This window comes from Octodon degus, unplaced genomic scaffold (genome assembly GCF_000260255.1).
Source record: "Octodon degus isolate 3935 unplaced genomic scaffold, OctDeg1.0 scaffold00048, whole genome shotgun sequence".
NCBI classification, from domain to species: domain Eukaryota; kingdom Metazoa; phylum Chordata; class Mammalia; order Rodentia; family Octodontidae; genus Octodon; species Octodon degus.
In genome coordinates, this window is record NW_004524624.1 from 4985690 (window position 1) to 5008578 (window position 22889).

Sequence of the window (22889 nt, forward strand, 5' to 3'; positions counted from 1 at the left end):
TCACAAGACAGTGAACTTTTCCACTTCTCTTAAACCATGAAGCCCTCTCAGTCCATCCTCAATTCCCATGGATATAAGCGGGCAGGAGTCCAGAGGCCAGTGGCAGTTCCTGCTGCAGGGAACCTTTCAAAATCTGTTCTGAACCAAAGCCTCATGTGGAAATGCCAGACTGTGCAGCCAGATCTGCCAGTTTATCCACAGCTAAGAGGTTCAGATTTTTATGTGAGAACTTAAATTTTAATATTGGCAACTGCTTCTTTTTTAAAATCCTATTTTAAAAATAATAAATATGGACCAAATCCAGTGTGAGAACAGCTAAGGCCTCGGCACAGAACATTGAGAGGCCTGGAACGCTAGCACTGAAGCACTGGGCAGGAAAGCAGCAGGCACCGCCTGTCGGGAGGATGACAGCCTCCAGGGAGCTCCAGGGCAGGGAAGCGGGCAGGGCAAGAGTGTTTCCAGAAGTTGCCAACAATGTCAACCAGGCAGATAAGGCTGAGGAGTCCCCATGGTATTTTGCAACAAGGTGACATTTGCCAGATCAGTTTAGCTGAGAGCTGGGGCGGCTGCCAGGGTTAAAGAGGAACAAGGGGAGGAGGGTGAAGGATGCGGAAGGAGAGAGTGCAGACAGCTTTTAAGAGGCTTGCCTGTGGTGGGCCAAGAGGAGGTCAATGGAGCAGGCCAGGACAAGGGTGGAGGAAGGAAGTGAGAAGTGGCTGCCAAAGGACCAGAGAAGTCAGTGGCAGGAGGCTACACAAAGATAGGGTAAAGAAAGCGAGGTGTGGTGGCACATGCCTGTAATCCCAGTATTTAGGAGACTGGAACAGGAGGATTGTAAATTCAAGCCCAACCTGAACTGAATAGTAAAGACTCTGTCTCAAACAAAACTAAAAGCTGTGCATGGTGGTGCAGGCCTGCCATCTCAGCACTCACGAGGCTGAGGCAGGAGGATAGCAAGTTCAAGTCTAGTCTGGGGAATTTAGCAATTTAGGAAGATCTTGTCTCAGAATTTTGAAAAGGGCTGTGTGGGGATGTTGTTCAGTGTAAAAGCTGTAGGTTTATTCTCCAATACCATAAAAAAGAATCTGACTGGCTACCTAACCCTGAATTCTGTATACTGAAACAAAGCAACCACTTGACATTTAATCAGCCTCTCTTTAAAAGTGATTCCTTTGTGTGGTGCAGGGGATTAAACCCAGGGGCACTCTAGCACTAGCTACATCCCCACCCCTTTTTAAAGTTTTAAGACAGTCTTGTTAAATTGACCAGGCTGGCCTTGAACTGCTAATCCTCTTGCCTCAGATTACTGAGCGGCAAGAATTACAGGTGTGTGCCATCATGCCTGGCAGGAGTCATGTTGGGGTGTTTTTGTTTGTTTGTTTGAGGCAGGGTCTCACCATTTAGTTCAGGCTACCTTTAAACTCACTTTGTAGCCTGGGCTGGCCTCAAATTCACAGCAGTCCTCCTTCCTCAGCCTCCCAAATGCTGAGATTACAGTTGTTTACCGCCATGCCTGACAAGAGGGATGTTATTGGAAATCATGTTTCAGATGGGGAAACCGAGGCTTGGAGAGGAAAAATGACCTGTCCAGAGCCACCCACCTGGAATGACTAGTATCTGGCACTGCCAAGGTCAAGATGCTACCCATTGAATCACCCAGCCTTTCCCTTCTGTCCCCTCCCATCCCTGTCAGCAGAGGGCTGCAAAGATCACTGTGTTCCCAAAGTGGGGTACAAGGCTGTGCGGGTGGAGGCTACAGCGAATGGAAAATGAATGTCCTTGTGCCAGGCAGGGAGACCATTAACACCCTTGGAGAGTACAGTGCCCCCAACCGAGGGGGCAGAGCCCATGGCAGGGAGCTGAGTGGGCAACTGGAGAGACAGCAGGCAAGGGAGGGGCTTTTTCCAGCTCCCACCGGCTTGAGCTCATTTGGAGTCAGCAGGGAGAGAGGCGGTGGAGGGTGAGGGACTGTTTCACCAGAACTGATGATGCTGTCACTGCCTCCTCAGAGCTGGGCCCCACATGGCCTTGGTACACACGTAAGGCACACACAATTCTCAACTCTCCAAGCAGCCTTCTTGGTAAAGAGCTGAGGCCAGGGACTAGAGCATCTGGCCCCGGGTCACTCAGGAAGGGGAGAGAGAGAGAGAGAGAGAGAGAGAGAGAGAGAGAGAGAAGAGAGAGAGATAGGAAGTAGAAGGTGTCTTGAATCCAAAGCCAGCAGCCCTGACCTCCTTCCCAGTGGGAGGAGAAAAGGATGACTTGGGGATTCTGGGGGATCACAGTGACTCCAGATGCTTGCCTATGAGGCTGGGGACATGGCTCAGTAGAATAAGCGCTTACTGGGAGCATGGGCAGAACTCAGGAGGCCAGACACTGGGGATATTGTGCAAGGAGCATCATTTCAGAAGGATCAGTGAGGACCTTGGAACCACACTATGTCTTGCTCAGAGATTGGGGAAAAGAAGGTCAGTTCAGGTTTTACCCACATCCCTTGCAACTGATGAAAATGATCAGTACTTGGAAACCAGGTAATTTGGAGAGACTGTCACTTCAGGTTAAACTAGTTTAAGAACAAAGAAGGATGATTTACCTGAAACAGTTAACAGCTTCAGATGATGCTAGATCAGGCCAGATCTAGGTACCCACGGATGTCTCTTGTACTCTCTCCATCCCTCAGTGCTGCTGTTTTCCTCAGTGCCAACTCTTATTCTTAGGCACACCCTCCATCACTGCTAGAAACAGGCCCCCAGCACTTCAGTCCCACATCCTGCCAGCTCAGCAGCTCTGATGGCCAGAGAGAGGCTTTCATCTGCCACCCCTGAGTACTGGGGATTGAACTGAGGACCTCTGCACTGAACTTCACCCCAGTGGTTTTTTTTGTTTTTTGGTTTGTTTTTTTTACCAACCGGGGATTGAACTCAGACCCTTGTGCTTGCTAGGGAAGTGCTTATTCCACTGAGCCATCTCCCCGGCCCCCACCCCAGTGATTTGTATTTTGTTTTTTTTTTTTAATTTATTTATTTGTGTGTGTGTGTGGCCAGCTCAGCCCACCAGGGGGCGGGGCTGGCTGGCATGTGGTGCTGGGGGATTGAACTGCGGCCCCTGTGCTTTGCTAAACTTGTTCTAAGTAGGTGCTTTAGACCACTGAGCCATCTCACTAGCCCGGTTTTTATGTTTTGAGAGTCAGTTTCACTAAGTCCCTAAGTTACCCAGGCTGGGCTCAAACTTGTGATCATCCTGCCTCAGCTTCCCAGGGTACTAGACTTACAGACTCATGCCACCATGGCCCAACTCAGACAGTGCCTTTCTTAACGGTTCCTGCAAAAGTCCCAGGGATGATGCCCTTTGGGTAGATTTGGGTCATGGTTTCATCCTTAATGTAATCATTAAATCTGACCCACCAAGCCTGGGTCATATGTTCCCTCTGGAGCCTGTGGTGGAAAGTCATCCAGAAAATAGGAGCAAGGGCACCAAGCAGATCTAATCACAGATGTCCACTGCACTTCCATCCCTCCATGTTAGGGACCCCCCAGCCCTTGATGGTACCTGGTTTCGAACTCAAGACCTTGTGTTTGCCAGGCAGGCACTTATTCCACTGTGCTCTCTCCTCATCCCAGCCCTTGGCTCCTTCCCCAACCTCAGAACTTGTAGCCTCCAGAACTGCTTGTGACCAAACTCAGATCACCCTTCCCCTGGGTATGGAAATGGAGTGCTAGAAGTGACAGGGGAGATGTGCACTTTGCTGTTCCCCAGCTGTGTGCCTCTGGGCAAGTCACTGCCCTTCTCTGAACCTGTTGTCCCACTGTAGAAGAGTAATAACAGCTAACACACCCAGAGCACCTACTATGTACTGTTACCATTTTAAGCATTTTCTAGAGACTTAAAAGATCCTCTAGCTAGGCAGGGCCTACAGCTCAGTGGAAAGCATTTGCCTCGGTTTCATCCCTAGCACTGCAGGGGGAAAAAAAGTCTTCATACTAGTCTGAGGTCACACCATTAGCAGGGTGAGGGGGTGGGGCACAAAGCTTGCCAGGAACAGAGCTAATGTGGTGAATGAAAGGGCCCAGTGCCAGGGCGGACGCCTGGGAAGCGCTGTGTGCTCTGGAATGATGAGGGAGCACTTTTGAAGGTGTGCTTGGTAGGCTCTTGCAGAGACGGGGCAGGATGAAGCCTGAGAAAGCTTCACCAGCTGATGCTGCAAGAGTCCTTCGGCCCACGTGCCTCCCCTCCACCTCGAAAGCTTCTCTGAGAGGCAAGGGGGAATGCAGAACTTGAAGGTGGGGGTGGAGGGCAAGGCTGCCAGGAGAACGGGAGGAGGTTTCTCCCATTTTCTAAGCTTCCATCCAGTCCAATTTATTCTCACAACAGGTCCTCAAAAGGAAACTCAGGGGAGATGTTTTAGCCAGAGTGACACAAAAAGGAACCCATTCCGGGATCCACAACCCCCCTGTTCTTACCTCTTCCACAACAGGCACCCCAAAGCCATTGGACCAGCCTCTCAGCGTGTGGGGGGAGCTCTGGGGGTGGCAAAGACCGACGTGTCAGTGACTTGAAGGGTGATCAATGCTGAAGATATGGCAGATATGAAAGCCTAGTAGGAGGACTTCCACCAACCAGCCACCCACCAAGACTGGGGTGTGGATTTGGGGGGCATCTGGCAGCTGAAAAAAGGTGGATTCTTAGAGGACAGACAGATTAGTGATCATCCACTCCCACCAGTCTAGAAAACTGCAGACTATGATGGGTCCACTGAATTTAGTCTTCCAGGGGTCCCAGATAACCTTAGCTGGAGCTGTCAGTGCCAGAGAACATGGGGGAGGAGTGGAAGAAAGAGAACAAATGACACACGAGAGGTTTGTATATAAATCCTGTACAGTGCTGGTGAGATAGCTTATCAGACTAAGCACCTGCTTAGGTAAGAGCAGGGACTGATTGGATCCAGCACCACATGCTGTGCCTGCCCTGCCTCCTGTCTCAGCCTCACCAGTGCTGGGATTACAGGCTTGTACCACCATGCCCGGTTTTGGCACCAGCATGGCATGTGGTACTGAGTATCAAACTCAGGACCTTGTGCTTGCCAGGTTTAGCCCTTGGCTATGGGTTTTACACGTCCTAGGCAAGAGCTGTATCATTGAACTACACCCCAACCCTAAAACAGTTCCTAAATAGACATTTTACTTAAAAGCAGATGACAAGAGATGAAGGAGGGTGTGGCTGGGAAGAGTTGGTAGGTAGCTGGGGGAGAAGCAGGAATTTGAGGAAGGGAAAGCTTTGAATGCTGCTGCACATGCAGGGTTTTTGCTTTTCTGGATGTGAAACTGAGCAGGAGGTTGGGGAGGGAGCGCGGGTTGATGGAGTGGGAGGAGCCCCGAGCTAGGACAAGTCAAAGGAAGCTGGAAGGTGCCAAGGCCAGAGGCACAGAAGCCTGTCCATCTGGCTCCCCCTCCCAGGCACACCTCAATCCCTGCTATATGGTCTCTGACTCCATGCAGCATGCTGAAGCTCTGTCCTTTCCTTGGTTCCTCATCCCACCCTGGGTCACCCATTCCCTTGTCTAGCTCTATTACGTTCCGGCTGTACCCAGTGGCCATTGCGTCTAGAGCACAGGGACTGGGGGCTAGCACCTAGCAACTGGGTCTGACCCTGCTTGGGTTCATTCCAAGTGGGAGTGATCTAGACATTGTCAGGGTTAGGGTTGTCCCCCTACTCCCAGCACTGGAGTAAATACATGTACACATAGCTCTCCCATTGGCATAGCTGATTACCTAAGACAGTTACCAACTCAGAACTCAAAGGCCCAGCCAGAATCACCACCTCCACCTCTTAGACTGAGCTAGGTGAGGTTTGCTCAGATTCTGTCACCTGCCCCCTGGAAGATGGAAGGTGGTTTAGGAGGAACTGCAGTGATGGACAGCTCTGGTGGGCTTCAGGGTTTCATTCCCAAAGGAATAGAGATGTTCCAGGAGGCCCTGGCAGTAGTGGTCACTTCCTTTTCTGTGCTCAGAGCTTTGAGAAATAAAAGTGTCAGGAGACTGGCCCTGGAGTGTCCTTGGCGGAGCTCTATCCTGGGAGTCTGGGGTAAATGCTGCTTCCAGGACTGCTTGGGAGCCCTCTGGGAATTGTGAGGGTTGGGAGACAAGATGAAGGACTTTCTAGGCTGGCCTGGTCTGGGAGGATACAGGTGAGCAGGAGGAAAGAGGCTGGTGATGAACAGCTAGAGAGCTGGGCTGCTGCTGGGATGGCCATGGAGCAGGGGTGGCCTGGTGTGGGTAGGAATTGGGATTAGGCTGGGACTAAATTGGGCTGGACTGAGGAGGGTGTAACTGGGGGTGGGTGTGGAGAAGCAGTAGAGGCTTGCTATGCTAAACATAGGGCTGAGGACTGGAGCTGAGATGGGAAAGGAATTGGGTTGGATGTGGGGTTGGACTGCATATGGCAATAGATAGCGATGGAGATGGACTAGGAATGGGTCTTTCAGAAAGGACACGGCTGCAGGGAGGCCAGCCATGGGCTGGTATGGGCATTGGGTTGGGGCTAAGCGCTAGAATAGAAATAGGTTTAATATGGGGTGGGACGGGCCTGAGAGGGGAATAAGGCTGCGATGGAGATAAATTAAGCAAGGATGAAGCTGACGTGGTTCGGGCCTGGGAGTGGGGTGCACAGGTGGGATAAGCTCGCTGGAACTCGGTAAGGTTTGGAATCTTGGCAAGGCAGGGACAGGCTGGGAGTGGAGACGGGACAAGGTAGATAGATGCCCTAGGTTAACGACGGGGATAAGGCAGGTGAGTTTGGATAGTGTGCGGGACAGTCCGCAGAGCAGAAGAGCAATTTGGATTTCGGGAGCCGCCCTCGCCCGGGGTGTGGGCTGGGGGCGTGGGGGCGCCCTGGGGCAGGCCGGGAGGGAAGGAGGGCCGGGAGGGGCGGACCTCCCTCTGGGCCGGGCTGGGGCGGCGCTAGGACCGAGCGAGTGGAGGGAGCGAGCCGGGCGGAGCCAGTGCCCCCCGCCCCCCGCCGGCCGGCTCCCCTCCCCCGGCCGCAGGCTTGCTCGGCTCGCGGCGCTGCAGAGGCTCTGAGGAGGCGGCGGCGACGGCGGCGACTCCCTCTTTCCCTCCCGCCTGCGTCCGTCAGTCCGTCCGTCCGTGCGTCTGTCCGTTCGTCTTCGGTCCGGCCCGAAGCATGGCCGGCGTCAGCTTCAGCGGCCACCGCCTGGAGCTGCTGGCGGCGTACGAGGAGGTGATCCGAGAGGAGAGCTCGGCCGACTGGTGAGCCCCCGCCCCAGCCCCGGTCCCGGCCCCTTTGTCCCCGCGCCGCCGCCGCCGTGCCTTTGTTTCCATCTAGCCCCGCCACCCCGAAGCAGCTGGGAAGGGAGGGGACCCCGAAATGGTGCATCGGGGCCAGGAGGGCCGGGGAGGGGCTGCCTTTGTGAGCGCCGGGGGAGGGGCCGCGCTGGCCAGGCGGGGCGCTGCCTGCCCGTGCGCCCCGAGGCGGCCCCAGCGCGCCACGGGAGCTGTGGCCGGAGGCAGGCCGGTCCGAAGTGGGGTCCAGATGGGTGACCCCAGGCCTCGTGGCCCTGGTGGAGCCCATCCCCCTCCGCTGCCTACCCCCACAACGGCCCGAGGGACAGGTGTACACGGGCCAGCCAAGGGCACCTTCGCCACCTTCCAGTGGGCGAGGACCGGGCGGAGACGGGGCGGGGACCGAGGTAGCGGAGCCAGCGCAGCCTGCCTTGCCCAGCCCGGCCCGGCCAAAGCACAAAGGAAAGCTAGGGCGGGGGAGGAGCGGAGTAGGCTTGGGCCACGGCGCCCCGCCCACTGGGGGCTTCTTGGACTTGGCTGCCCCCCACCACGCTGTGTTGGGTGTGATGGAAGGAGGTTCACTGCCACGCGGGAACCGAGAAGTGACTCCTTTACCCCTCACAGGTCTCGGAGGAGTAGGAGGCAAGGATGAACCCTCCTCTCCGTACTTGAAGGGATTGCAAAGACTAGTCAACTGGGATTGGGGGCGGCAAGGGGGCAGGTGGACTCAACTGCTTGTCTAGAGGACCTGCTGAGAGGAACTGTGGGGGGAATCCCCAAAGAAGGACGAAGAGATGAGTAGATCCACAGGGTCTCTGAGCCCTTCACTCAGCAGCAAGAGGCACTCAGCTCTTGATGGCACAGGAGCTGGGCTGCAACCCCAGCTGTTGTTTCTCCCTGAGCTGGGGGGAAGGGATGGACCGCTGCTCTGGGGCTGGAGCCCCGAGGGTAGCCTGGAAAACAGGGTGGCCGTCACTGCCCTTTTGGGTTCTGGACTTAACATTCCTTCCAAGTATTCTTTGGGGCAAATGCACCTTCTGCTCCTGTCCCCCCCCCCCCAAGCAGGAAGCAGGCTTTTCTGGAGGAAACTAAGAGAAGAGTAAGGGCAGGTCTGGAGGACCCCAGCTGAGCTGGCCTCACCTCGACCTGGGTGTGTAGCCAGTATAGGATGCTGACCTGGGGGGCTGGAGGAGGGGACAAGATAGCCAGGCATCCATGCCATGGTACTGCAGCACTGGCAGGCAGCCAGGCCTGGAGGGATGGACTCAGGAGACAGGCTCTCATGTCCTGCAGGTCAGTCACAGGAGAGGCCAGCACAGGCCAACACAGGCCCAGCACAAGCAGGCAGGCGGCCCACCCATTGTCCCAACCCTGCCCCTGGGGTGTTGAGATCATGCATAGAGTTCTGGGCAAGTGGCCGGTTTGGCCGGGTGGAGGAGCTGGCTTTGGGATATAGCCCTGTCTGGGGAAAGGCATGATCTACCCCAGGATAGCTCTTGCCCTCCAGTCTTGGCATGGGGGGCATCTGCCCCTTTCTTCCTAACCCTGCAAGAACAGAGCTCTAGCAGCCCAAAGCTGGGGCCGTCCAGTCACTGCTGCCCCACATCCTGTTAGCAGAGGCCTGGGCTCCCATCACCCAGTACTGTCTATGTGGCCAAGGGGAGTTATTCATCTCTGGCGTGCGTCAGTACCCATCTGGGTTGTGTGTGGGACACACAAACAGATGCACACTGCATCAGTGCACATACACACATTTGTTCATTCCCAAGGGCCTAGACAACATTTTATAAAAAGGGTGCAAGGATTATATCCTGCAGAAAGGAAACAGGCATTTCCTCAGGACCCGGTACAGAGCCAGGGTTCTGTAGGGATCACAAGACTTGGGCAGATTCTGCACTTAAAGGCAGAAGGAGAGGTGTCTTGAGTAAAATTGCTGACTGGGGGAGGGAGGGTTGGTGCCTTGCTTCCTCTACCTTGCCTTTCAGTGGAGGTGGAATGGAACTGGGGATAGCTCACCCCCAGGTAGCAGATTCTCTGAAATGGACTGTGCAGGAAGTCAAGTTGAATAGTGAGAAAGGCCAGCATTTTTCTGGTTGTGACATGACTCAACTGTGTGACCATACATGCAAGTTCCTGCTCCTCTCCGGTGCACTTGAGAACAAGAAGGGACTGGATACAGTTGTGTCTAGGATCCACAGAGTCTGTCTTGTGTGATGGTCCTGAGGGATCCTCAACCTCCCACCCAGAGCTTATCCAGAGATCTCCCTGGAGCTGCCACAGTCCATTTACCACCTCACCCTACTCCATTTTCTCTGGACTTGGATGGTTTCTAGAGTTTGTGTCAATATCCAGAATACCTGTGGTGCTGCACTGTGCCGGGTGCAGGACCCAGAGGGCACAATGTATTAGCTGAGTTGGGGTGTCCACCTTCACAAAGCTTACCTTCTGGGGCAAGCTTCAATCCCTTATCTCCAGGGATTGAAGCTGGTGAGATTTCTAGACTCAAGGTCTCCATCTTCCCATCCTGGCTCTCTGTGGTTGGCTTCCTCAGCTCCCACTTGCCCAGGCCCAGGGTACTTCTGATGTATTAGAGAAGCAGAGGTTGGGCCAGATCCAAATGCCTCTTCTCATTGCTGGTGGGGTGTGGCAAGTGCTCTGGGGACTTGCAGCTCAGGGTGTCTGTCTGGGGAACCAGCGCTGGTATTCAGGACTGGCCTTCTTTATGTAGAGTACCACATTTGCAAAGGCCTGTTTGAGCTCAGGGAACCCACTGTGGCCCAGGTGCATGGAATGAAGATAGGGTGGTTAGGATGGAAAGACAGGCTGGGTGGACCTGAGGAATGAAGCCTGGCAGAAATGTTTGAATTAGGGGTTGTTTCTGTTTGGAAAGCGGTAGCCATAGTAGGAAAAGGTGGTTGGTGGGAGGTGAGTGGGCAGAATGGAAGGGGGCTTCAGAGAGCACAGATGAGGCTGAGATAAATAGGCCTGTGCCGGGGAAGCATGACACCTAGGGCAGTATCTGGAAACCAGGAACCCTGGGCTCTGCCTCAGTTTCTCATCTGTGAATGGAAAGGGGGACACCCCCATCCAGTATCCTTTGTTCCCAGCAGTGGGTCAGGGCTGCAGGACAGGTGGTGGGACAGCTGTGCTAGGAAGCAGCTGTCAGGGCAGCAGCTGGGGCAACAGTTGGACCAGGGGCTCCAGCTCCACAGCCCACCTGTGTCCCTTTCTGAAGCAAGAGAGGGAGGGGCTGGGGGCCATTCGGCCTGGCAACAACTTGTACCAACCACCTGGGGCTAGGCCAGACCTTTTTCCTCAACTCCTCCCTCCTCTCCACCTCCTCCCCTCCATTCCCCTTGTATGTCTCCCTCCCTACTCCCTCTTCCTTCCCCTCCCCCTCCATTTCCTCCTCATCCCTTCAGTTCTTTCTCTTTCTCTTCCTCCTCTCTCCATGAGTCTCATTTGCCTCTTTCCCCTCCCTTTTTCTTTTTCATCTCCTTTTGTGCTCCTGTCACAGTTCCTAAAGTATCCTGCCTTGGAGTAAGGAACTGGGAACTGGGGAAGGATCTGAACCCCTCGGAACCTCAGAACAAAGCCTGTCTTCCTTGGTCCGGTCTTCTCTCAGTGGGTCCTCAGCCTGTTCCTGGATCAGGAGGAGAGGCACCACTGCATTCCTTTCTGTGAAATGGATGCTATGCCTCTGCTGCCCAGGGAGAAGGAGTCGGCAGAATAAAACTAGGGAGGAGGGAGGGAGGCTGCTAGCTCAGCTTTCTGGCCACAGGAAAGGCCAGCATTTCCCTGAGGCCTCAGCTAGGGCTAAGGCAGCAAAGAGGCTGGAAGGCCAGGAGAGCACAGCCACTGGAGGCTAGAGTCTGGGAGGGACTGACCACAGTGACCTCATCCCCATTTCTGAGAGGCGGAGATTGAGTCTGAGGGCGGGTCTCCAGGGTCCTTTGTGTTCCAGGAGAATGCAGCTCTGGTGGGCTGGTTCCTGTGCCAGTTGCTGGGTTGCCATGGTTACTAGGGGGATGCCCATCCCTGTGTGAGCACCCCAGGTTCTCTCCTCCTCCCTCATAGGGGGAGGGACAGCGGGTACCAAGGCACGCGCCAGGTAGATTCCTGGTGCTGGCCAATAGGGGACGAGTATCGTAGCCAGGGAACGGTAACTAAGGAACCGTTGCCTTGGAATCTCCATCTCACAGCGCTGCACCACTGGGTTGTGGGCTGCCAGGCCAGGGCTGGACGAGCGGAGAGCTCCACTAGGCAGCAATTTCTGCCCCTCATTTCCTGCTTTCCATCTGACCCAAGCCTCTGAAGCTCCCAGAATGCACCCTGCTGGGCTCTAACTGAAAATGTTTATGATCCTTTTGTCATGACCAGCAATGGAAGCTATCCCTCACCGCATCTTCTGTCTTGCCCCTTGGTGGCCATCTCCCCACTGCTATCCCCACCCACAGCTAGCAGTTTAGGCCCTGTGCTGTGAGCCACCCCTCCCTCTCCCCAGGGCTCTATACACATACGAGGATGGCTCAGATGACCTCAAGCTTGCAGCGTCAGGAGGTAAGAATTCCAGCCATTCTTTGTCTTCCTTTCCACCCCCTCCTCCGGTTGTTTTCTTCCCCACCCGCCTGGCTTCCAGCCACCTTCCCGCCCAGCATCCAGCAGACCCACACTTGTCTGGCGGTTGTCCCTCTTGTCATCCCTGCAATCCTCAGAGTGGGGAGGGAGGGAGCCTTGCTTCCTGTTTGACTTCTGAAAAGGCTCAGAGAGGGAAGGTATCTTGCCCAGAGTCACACAGCCAGAAAGAAAGGGGCCTAACAGTAATGTTCCAGATGAGTCCTACTTTTAGAGCTGGAAGACTTTATTAAAGAAGCTTTATTTTACCTCTCCAGGCACTAGCACCTGGTGAGACATGAGAATGTGAAGAACAAAAAAACACCTCTTCAATCCTACGCCGAATCAGTCCTTAGAGAATTTGCATGCAAAGCTGCATCCAGTCTGTCCCCTTCCCATGCATTAACACAAAGCTCTGGGACCTCCAGATCTCAGAGGCTAGAGGCTCCGTGGGGATACCTGCAGCACCCACAAAGTGTCTTTTCTTCAGGTTTCAAGCCTTTGTGGGGTGAGGGTTTAGGAGATGGAGAGTCCTGACACCCTCCTGATTCCCCCAGAAGGGGGCTTGCAGGAGCTCTCTGGCCACTTCGAGAACCAGAAGGTGATGTACGGCTTCTGCAGTGTCAAGGACTCGCAGGCTGCTCTGCCAAAATACGTGCTCATCAACTGGGTATGCAGCTATGGTCTGGGACTGGGAGCTGACAGCCCTAGATAGGGCAGTCTCTCTTCAGCCACTGGTAGTGCTGGGGAAATTTTACTAGCCCTTACAAAGATAGCCTGGATCCTTACATTGTTGTCCCACTCTGGTCCTTTCCTGATCCTGGTTCACTGGGTACTTTGTAGGTGGGTGAAGATGTCCCTGATGCCCGAAAGTGTGCTTGTGCCAGCCATGTGGCTAAGGTGGCTGAATTTTTTCAGGTGTGTGCAGGGTCTGGACTCATGGGGGTAGGTAGGGACAACCACCCAGGGGAAGGTCTGTGTTCTGGGATGGTGATGGGAAGGAATTTGAATGTCACCTAAAGCCTGGCTTCTTGTGGAAGGGTGTCGACGTGATTGTGAATGCCAGCAGTGTAGAAGACATTGACGCGGGTGCCATTGGTCAGCGGCTCTCCAATGGGCTGGCGCGCCTCTCCAGCCCTGTGCTGCACCGACTGCGGCTGCGGGAGGATGAGAACGCCGAACCTGTGGTCAGTGTGTCCCTGGGGTGGGTGGCCCTTCCAGGGTTTTGCCCGCATGGCCCAGCCCTGGAGTCTGATCTCTCCAGTCCCTTTGAGTGCTCACTCTTTGTGCCTGGGTGGCCTAGGACAGGCAGCCTGCTTTCTGTGTTAATGTGAGATTGTGTGACCCTGCAGGGTACCACGTACCAGAAGACTGATGCGGCTGTGGAAATGAAGCGTATTAACCGTGAGCAGTTCTGGGAACAGGCCAAGGTGTGGGACCCTGACCCTGGACTTCAGACTAAGCTCCCCTTTCCTGACACAGCAGGGTAGCTCTGAATCCCTTGCTTCAGTGGTGTGTCCTATCTACATATTTCCCTTAGCTGAAAGGGGGAGCCCTTTTGGCCTTCAGTGCATAAAATTCATCCTCTGAATTTCCAGAATGGCCACCACCCCAGCCCTGGATAAGGGATAGGATGGAGAGGCAAGGGTCATCTCTCAGGCCCAGAGTCTACACTTTCTCTGCTTGGGAATTGCAGAAAGAGGAAGAGCTTCGGAAGGAGGAAGAGCGGAAGAAGGCCTTGGATGCCAGGCTCAGGTTTGAGCAAGAACGAATGGAGCAGGAACGGCAGGAGCAAGAGGAACGCGAGCGGCGTTATCGAGAGCGGGAGCAGCAGATTGAGGAGCACAGGTGAGCTCACCTGGCCCAGTGGGCAGATTGCACCTATCACCTCCTACCCCGCCCCATGTTCTGAAAGAGATGCTTGCTTATCATTCCAGGAGGAAACAGCAGACTCTAGAGGCTGAAGAGGCCAAGAGGCGGTTGAAGGAACAGTCTATCTTTGTAAGTTCTATGTGAGCCCAATATAGTGCTGGCTGTTCTGTGAATGAGCATGAGTGTTACGGAGTGTTAGGCCTGGCACCCTCATCAAATGGAGGTCCTGGGCCGGCCTGGCCATGGAAAAAGGCCTCCTCAATGAAGGGTGACCCTTTTGACCTGGCACACCCTGCCCCTTCCTCAGTAAGGCTGGAGGCTGAAGTAGATTAGACACAGTTGCTCTCTTAGAGGAGCCCTAGTCTGGGCCTCTCAAGAGCACTACACAGCTACCTGATCACATCTGGGCCAGTGTTTTGGGCACCTGTGCCCCAGTATGCAGTGTCTCCTTTGTAGTAGTCCCTTTGTGCCAGCCCACAGATTCTTGTTTAAACCTCTGAACATTAGGAATGTTCTGTGGAGGTCAGCCAGATAGCTCAGCTGACTAAAGCGCCTGCTTAGGCAGACACAGGGACCAGGGTTCTGCCCCTGGCGTGCCACACCTGCCCCGCCCCTGGGGCGCCCTGAGACAGCAACTGAGACTGGGCATGGTGGTGTGTGCCTGCAATCCCAGTGCTTGGGAGGCTGAAAACAGGAGGATCACTACAAGTCCGATCTATGTAGTGAGACCCTCTAGACCCTGTACTAAATACATTTTTTAAAAAAAAGTCCTTGGGCCAATGAGGTAGCACAGTGGTCTAAAGTGCCTGCTTAGGCAAGCTTAGACAAGTGCTCAGGGACTGTGGTTCGATCCTGGGCTCGACCCCTGGCACCACATGCAACACTAGCCCCTCCCCCAGGGTATGCTGAGCAGGCCACAAAAAAAAAAAGGAATGTTCTGTGGGTCTGTAGACTGATCCTTGAATATCACAGTGGAGTCAAATCTTCATGCTTTGAATTGATTTTTCCCCCTTGGGGTGTGGGGCTGGAATTTGAGCCCTGTCCCTTGCGTACACCCTCATACCCTACCACTGAACTATACTCCTATTCTCTTATTTATTTATTTATTTATTTATTTCAGATAGGGTCTTGCTATGAAGTTCAGGCTGGCCTTTAGTTTACTGTGTAAGCCAATCTGTTCTTGACCTCTCAATGATCCTCCTGCCTCAGCCTCCTGAGTGCTGGGAATATAGGCATGTTCAACCATGCCTGGCTTCCAGCCTCATTTCTTCAACAGGATATTGCTACCTGCTACATGTCAGGTTTGAAATATGGAGAACAAGACATACACACATACAAAAATAAACAGAAGCTTGGCATGGTGGCACATGCCTGTAATCCCAGCTCTTGAGAGGCTGATGCAAGAGGATCCCTGTGAGTTCAAGGCCAGCCTGGGTTACAGAGTGAGTTAAAGGTCAGCCTGATCTGTATAGCGAAACCCTGTGTCAAAAAATATTTAAAAATAGGGCTGGGGAGATAGCAGCATAAGTTCCTAAGTTCCTGGCTAGCAAGCGCAAGGTCCTCAGTGCAATCCCCGATGCCACACACCCACACACAAATTATATATATATGGTGAGGCTGGTGAGATGGCTTAATGGTCTAAAGCACCTACTTAGAACAAGCTAAGCTAAGCAAAGCACAGGGACCGCGGTTCAATCCCCAGCACCACATGCCAGCCAGCCCCGCCCCCTGGTGGGCTGAACTGGCCACACACACACACACACACACACACACACACTAAATTAAAAAACAAAAATTATATATATATGGAATAGTATAGAGCTGGGGTTCGAACCTATGGAACTGACCTTGCACAGGCTGTTTGAATCACTGAAGGCTCTAAAACAGTTGGTCTGATGGTTGTGGGTTATTGTTAAACTGAAAGCTCCAAAAGATTCACTACTATTGGTATAGGGACTCCCCTGAGCGGATCACTCATCTTTGCCAGTTGTTAACGTTTTAGGAAAAATCTGAAGGCTCACACATCATTGTTTTATTTACTTTACAGAACTGGGGTTTGTATCCAGGGCCTCATGCATTTTAGGCAGGCACTCTAAGCTGAGCTACATCCTTAGTCCTTTTTAATTTATCTCAAGGGGCTGGAGAGATGGCTCAGTGGTCTAAAGCACCTACTTGGAACAAGCTTGACAAAGCATCAGGGACCGCGGTTCAATCCCCCAGCACCGCCCACTGGTGGGCTGAGCTGGCCACACACACACACACACACACACACAATAAATAAATAAATAAATGTTTAATTTATCTCAAGACAGGGGGCCTGGGAGATGGCTCAGTGGAATAAGCACTTGCCTGGCAAGCGCAAGGGCCTGAGTTCAATCCCTGGTTCTGCAAAATAAATAAATAAATAAATAATTTATCTCAAGATGAAAGGACTGACTGAGTTGCCCGGGCTGGCCTTGAGTTTGTAATCCTTCTGTCTCATTTTCCTGAGCAGCTGGGATTACACCTGGGATTTCAGGTGACATTGTGCCTAGTGTCATATAGTTACTTTGTAGTCCATCCAACTCTTCAGATTAACTCATGTGACAGTGATGGCAGACATTCTCGCAAGTCAGTTTTTTGACTTCATGTTCTCTTAAAGAAGGTCCTTCGTGAGAAACTCTGAAATAATAGCACCACAAAATGTTTTCTCTTGACTTAGGAGCTGTTTGTTATGTTTTTCATTTTATTTTTCTTTTCTTTTTATGTATTTAGGACAGGGTCTACAGGATCTCACTATACAGATCAGACTCATAGTGAGCCTCCTGTTTTCAGCTTTCCAAGCTCTCGGGTTACAGGCACGCACCACCATGCAGTCCCAGTCACTGTCTCAGTGTCCTCCGGGGGTGGGGCTGGGGCCAGCACGGCACACCAGGGATCGAATGTTATGTTTTTTATTTCCTTTAGTAAGAATGATGTTCCTCATCTTGAGTTCCTGTTTTTTAATGGGGCTGCTAGGGAGTTCCCATGTATCTGAAAACGTGTAGGTCTAGTGATGCTCTTAACTCTTAGGGTTAGTTTATTGATTTCTCCTCTACCTACAGTTCTAACTTCTTTCAGTAGTTCAGTGTTCACATTGTTCATAAAATCTTTGTGGTAAAACTGCCTTTGGTCCTTTTTTTTGTGAGACAGAGGAACTTGTAAGATCATACTAAGTGTGTGAAAATTTTAGGGTTAATGCTTAAAAACAAAGAAACCCTATTTCTTTACCACCTTACCTGTGACCCTTCCCCTAAACTTTCCAGACTGATTTGCCTCATGATCGACAGGGACACTAAATAAGAAGCTGGTGGTATAGTGAGTTCAATTAAGCACATGTGTGCCAACTTTCACACACCTGGGTCCTGTGTCATTCTGTATAGCCCACAAGGAACAGTAGACAAGCTCAGAAACAGGAACTGTGATACATTGCAATCTGTGATAGACGCTGGCAATACCTTGGGAACCTAGAGAAGGATATGAGGCTGGAATTGGGGTGGGGATCAGGCATTTGGGAGAGGTGGCTGATGTTCTGTGCTAAGTTTTGGAGCTAGGACGTGGCAAATATGTTCTAGGCCCTGTGACCATGTTGTGCTGAGGACTTCATGGCAATGTTTCAGTATGAGGATGTTAGAGGGCCCGGGGAGATGGCTCAGTGGAATAAGCGCTTCCCCAGCAAGTGTAAGGGCCTGAGTTCAATCCCCGGTTCCGCCAAAAACAAAACAAAACCACAACCCATCAATCAGAGAGTATGTTAGGGTGAGGGTAGGGGCTGGTGTTGGAGAGTTGATGAGGGCTGTTAACAGGATAGCAAAGGGAAAATGAGCAGAGCAAGGGGCCCTATGTACCTGTGCCCCTGAGGGAAGTGGGTAGGTAAGGGATAGTAGGGAGTGGTGGGGACCAGCAGACTGGACAGCATAGTTCTGGGGTAAGGGCAGCCACAGTGCAGCTCTGTCCAGTGCCAGCTTTAGCAGCCATGCAAGTTTTTTTTTTTTTTTTTTTTTTTGGCGGAACCGCGGATTGAACTCAGGCACAAGTATTTGCCGAGAAAGCGCTTATTCCACTGAGCCATCTTCCCCGCCCATGCAAGTTATTATTGCCAGGTTTGTGGCATTTTAAGAGAAATTAGGATCCTGATTTCAGTACAGTACAAAAACATTTCTGCTTTTTAAGTGATAGCAACTAATTAAAGTATTTTTATAACCATACCAGCAAAACGAAAGCCATCTGTGGGCCATATTCAGCCAGTGCTTGCTAAGGCTCATGGAAGCCCCTGGGGGATTTTTAACTATGGAAAATTGTGGTTTGGTAGGGATTTTTGGAAAAGTTCTTTCAGGGCCTATGGAAAGCAAATGAGGAGAAGTTGAACAGGGAAGCAAACAACTAATGAGAGCTTGGCTGTAATGCCAAGGTCTAGATGGCAATAATGGGGGCATGGTGACTGAAGTACTACGATCAAGATAGATCTGAGAGAAAAAAAAAAATCTGAGAAAAATTAGCCACAAGACAGTGGGTGCTCTAGATGACCCTGGGTGTCTGGTTTGATAAATGAGGCATGACCCAGGTGCCTGCCCAGGCCTAGCTAGGCTGGGTATAAGGTAGGTAGACTGAAGGCAGAAAGAAGGCTATGTGTGGCTGGAGGTGAGGGGAGCAGAAATGTCACCTCTGAGACCTTTTTTGCTGGACTGCAGAAATAATGAGGTTATAAGAAGGACAGGTGCTTAAAACACTGTCCCTTTTGGTTTCCAGGGTGATCAACAGGATGAGGAGGAAGAGACTCAGATGAAGAAGTCAGAATCAGAGGTAGAGGTGAGAGCTGGGGTACATGACAGGTGAGACATGAGGGCTGTCTCGCTAGCCCAGCCCAGCCCTAACCCTGGCCTTGTGCTCTCAGGAGGCAGCTGCCATTATTGCCCAGCGGCCTGACAACCCACGGGAATTCTTTAAACAGCAGGAAAGAGTTGCATCGGCCTCTGCAGGCAGCTGTGATGTGCCCTCACCCTTCAACCACCGATCAGGTAGTCCTCAGCTCCATCCCTACCCAACCCCCATTCCTCAGGTTATGGCCCTGATCCCCTTTGGGACTCTTTCTTGGAAGAGAAGCCTTGCCCAAGGACTCCTTGGAGAAGGCAAGACCCCTCACCCAGCATGCTTTTATCTGGGGCTTCCATGTGGCAGGAACCCAGAGGACTGGGTGGCAGTGTGGATACTGGGCCTTGGCTGAGGATTGGGTAGTGCCGAAGGCCAGTTGGGCAGCTCTGATGCTGACACAGGCATACCCCTGGCCACCACCAACGGGCTGCTGCCTGTTGGTTGGAGTAGGCTTGTCTTCTAGGGCCATGGTGCATGTTGGGTAGGCTCTTGCCCTGGCCTGGAGTTTGAACATCCTGGACCCTGCACCCAGGTTTCTCTGTTTGGCTTCTTGTGCAGCTTTTACCCCTCCCCAAACTCCCTTCTATCCTTGTCTGCTGGTCTGAGTGTTTGCACCTGTTGTGTGCTTGGTCCTGTCTGGGGCTCTAGGGGCAGAGCAAGTTGTCCTCAGTCATGCTGCTGCTCAGAGAGGCTGGCTGTATGTGGCAGGCTCATGGCTGTGTATTATGTCTGGTGCTGGTGGGAGGCATCTGATGGCTTGAGGCTGTGGCCCAGCTTGGCTGAATTTGCACCCTGGCTGAAAGCAGCTTGAACATCCAGGGCCAGCCTTGGGGGGTGGGTGAGGCCTTAGGGTGGGGGGTGGGGGAGACTGACCCTCTCTTGTCCTCTGTCTCTTTCTCTGTCTGTCTCTCTTGGCAGGTCGTCCGTACTGCCCTTTCATAAAGGCATCGGACAGTGGGCCTTCCTCCTCCTCCTCTTCCTCCTCTTCCCCTCCACGGACTCCCTTTCCCTATATCACCTGTCACCGCACCCCAAACCTCTCTTCCTCCCTCCCATGTAGGTAGCAGCCCCAGGCCTCTGCGGGGGGGTAAGGAGGGTCCCGCTTCCCAGCAGCCCCCTCACCCTCACTCCCCAGCCTGACTGCTGATCTCTGGTGTTTGTCCCCAGAGCAGGTACTGCCTGCCTCTTGCCCCGGGCCCTGCAGGGCCCTGGCCCCCAGGGGCCTGGTTTACAGGGTCTGGAGCTGTGGTCTGGCCCCCAAGGGGCCTGGGGAGCTCACAGCACCCATCCAGACTCCAGAGACGAGATGCTGGCCAGGCCCCAAGGTGGACGATCCTGGTCCCTCCTGGCTTTCTCACCCTCACTGACCAACTTGGGGCTTATTCCACAGGCAGTCACCTGGACAGCCACCGGAGGATGGCACCTACTCCCATTCCTGCCAGGAGCCCATCTGACTCCAGCACAGCCTCCACCCCTATCACTGAGCAAATCGATCGGGCCCTGGATGAGGTCACATCCTCGCAGCCTCCCCCACTGCCACCCCCACCCCCACCAGGCCCAGGTGAGAGAGGAGCCATCCATTCACTGGGCTCACATCAGGAACTCCAGCTTGCCATAACATCTCCCCAGGGATCTAGATCACCTGTCACCAAGGCTGTAGTGTCTTGGAAGTGGCTGTGGCAGGGAGGAGCCCTGGTGTTGCAGTCAGACCTGCCCTCTTAGGAACCTCAGAATCTCATGTCTGAGGTGGCATTCAGGCCTTCCTCCCTGCTGGTGTGCAGTTGGTGCTGAACTGCACATGGTGTCCCATGTAGAAGTATTAATGAAGATGTATTTTCCCAGCTGTCCCTGACTCCCTTACTCCTTAGGGGATGGACAGGGTATTGTAGAAAGGGTCTCCTTCCATCTCCAAGGGGGTTGATTACATCTGTCTCTTCCATTTGTGCTGTGGCAGAGACCAAGGAGCCCAGCCCCAGCCTGGACACTGAAGAAACCTGCAAGGAAGCCAGAGCAGCAGGCCTTCAGGCCTGGGCTGACCCCATGGTGGAGGCTCCTCAGACACAGGAGCTTCCCCAGGGGCAGGGCAGTGCCATGGAGGACTTGATGTTCATGGAGTCTCCAGCAAAGGCTGCCCCTGTAGAGTCTGCCACAGCTGATATCACTGCAGCCCACCTTGACAACCTCTCAGAAGTGGACACCCATACAGCTGACACCATTGAAACCGCCACTGACACCACTGTTGCCAACAATATCACCCCTGCCACTGCCAGCCTTGTTGACCTATGGCCAGGCAATGGGGAAGGGGTCTCAGCACCTCAGGCAGAACCCAGGGCCCCCACACCACCCGTGGGTGCTGAGGCCACCCTGGCAGAGGTGCCCCTGCTTGATAAGGTGGTTCAAGAGCCACTGTTGCCAGTGGGTGAAGGCTGTGCCAACCTGCTCAATTTTGATGAGCTTCCTGAGCCCCCAGCTACTTTTTGTGACCCAGAGGAGGAAGTAGGAGAGCCCCTGGTTGCCTCCCAGGATCCAACTCTGTCCTCTGCTCTAGAGGAGGTGGATCAGGAGCCAGAGCCAGAGCAGGAGCTGGAGCAGGAACCCCACCTACTGACCAATGGCGAGACCACCCAGAAGGAGGGGACCCAGGTGGGGCAAGGACAGGTTGATGTGAGGGGTAGCAGTTTGGGCTCCAGCAGGGGGCAGACTCTGCAGTGGCAGCCCCTTTTCACTGTGACCTTATTGGGGGGAAGCTCCATTCCACTATCCCTCTCTTGTATATCTGCTTTTGTTCCCAAGGTAGGCTTCTTTGTTTCCCTGGCAACCACTGATGGAATCATTGGTTGCTGAGGAAACAGCTCCAACCTGATAGGTCAGTCCTAGCCCTAGTGGGTAGGGCCTAGTGACCGGTGGCTTTTCCCTGCAGGCCAGCGAAGGGTACTTCAGTCAATCACAGGAGGAGGAGTTTGCCCAATCGGAAGAGCCATGCGCAAAGGCACCACCTCCTGTGTTCTACAACAAGCCTCCAGGTAGTATCAGGATGGAGGATGGGAAGGAATTGGGGTGAGGATTCAGGGTATGAGTGTGGTTCAGCCGCATCCCCAGCATGCAGGTGACACAATTTCCAGAGGCTTGGCCACCTCCTTAACTTCTCTTCACTCTCAATATAGAAATCGATATCACCTGCTGGGATGCAGACCCAGTGCCAGAAGAAGAGGAAGGCTTTGAGGGTGGCGATTAGTGGTGGCTCCTACCCTCCGGCTGCCCTTGCCAAGGCTGCCCTCGCCAAGGCTGCCCACCTGCGCTCTGGTCAGACAGCCCACAGCGCCTGCATTTGCAGCAGCTCCGCCTGGCACCTACTCTGGATTCCGGCTCTGGCCGGGGACTTTTCTGCTTCCTTACCCACAGGGCCTGACTTTTACAGCTTTTCTTTTCTTTTTCTTATCTTTTTTTTTTTTTTTTTTTTTTTTTTTTAAAGTTGATAGGAGACTTGTACAGTTGACTGGTTTTCCTCTTGTTGGTAGTTGAGACGCTGTTGCAAATCCCATCCCACCCCACCCCCAACTTGGTCCAGATTGTAGCTTAGTCCTCCCCGCTCAGCTGGCCAGGGTGGAGGCCTTACCCCGCTTTGGGCCTGGAGTGGGGGAAGTTCTGGTGGGGAAAAAGTGCCCCCACCTCTTTTCCTAGTTTTATGTTTCTCGGAAAAATATCACTTTGTATTCTCTGTCCAGGGCTTGATATTTTGCACGAATTTTAAAACATGGCAATAAATGGCTCGTGGGCTCTGGTTCCCTGGGACCCCTCCCCACCCTTCTCTTGACCCTTCCCTTCCTGGCCAGAAGGAAGCAGCAGGCCCAGCTGGGGCCCTTCGGCTTCCCCACCCTCTCCTGCCGGGCAGGTCCCAGGCTGGAGGCCCTAGGCGTAATTCAAGTCAGGGCTATGGATGGAGCCCAGGGGGTTTGGGTGGTCACTTCCAAATTATTTCCTCTTTGCTTGGGTTCCTTTTTCACGTTCAGTAACTGTTTTTTTTTTTGGAAAGCACAAACTTCTGTAACGGGTCGTGCTTATGTCTGTTAATAAAGAAATCCAGATCCCTTTGGGCCTACTGCTCTGGGCCTCCAGGGGCTGATCTGGAGGGCTGCCTGCCTGCCCTGACCCAGTTCCCAACTCCCACCAAGGCAGAAGCATCTCTGTGCTATCATAGGGTGCCCTGTGATCTCA

General features: G+C 53.3%; 1 protein-coding gene across 2 annotated transcripts; it reads left to right on the top strand.

Annotated features, from left to right (window-relative positions):
• The first annotated feature begins 7065 nt into the window (after positions 1-7065).
• Dbn1 (drebrin 1) lies at positions 7066-22763 on the top strand. Of its 2 annotated transcripts, XM_004632269.2 has the most exons (15): positions 7066-7265; positions 11803-11858; positions 12470-12582; positions 12756-12830; positions 12953-13099; positions 13265-13342; positions 13609-13760; positions 13850-13913; positions 18552-18611; positions 18697-18820; positions 19593-19730; positions 20065-20235; positions 20629-21317; positions 21595-21697; positions 21839-22763. In XM_004632269.2, the coding sequence occupies exons 1-15, from the start codon at positions 7180-7182 to the stop codon at positions 21907-21909; spliced, it is 2127 nt and encodes a 708-aa protein (XP_004632326.1). In that variant the 5' UTR covers positions 7066-7179; the 3' UTR covers positions 21910-22763. The 2 variants fall into 2 exon arrangements, with proteins under 2 accessions (XP_004632326.1, XP_004632328.1); XM_004632271.2 differs by lacking the exon at positions 19593-19730.
• The last annotated feature ends 126 nt before the right edge of the window (positions 22764-22889 follow it).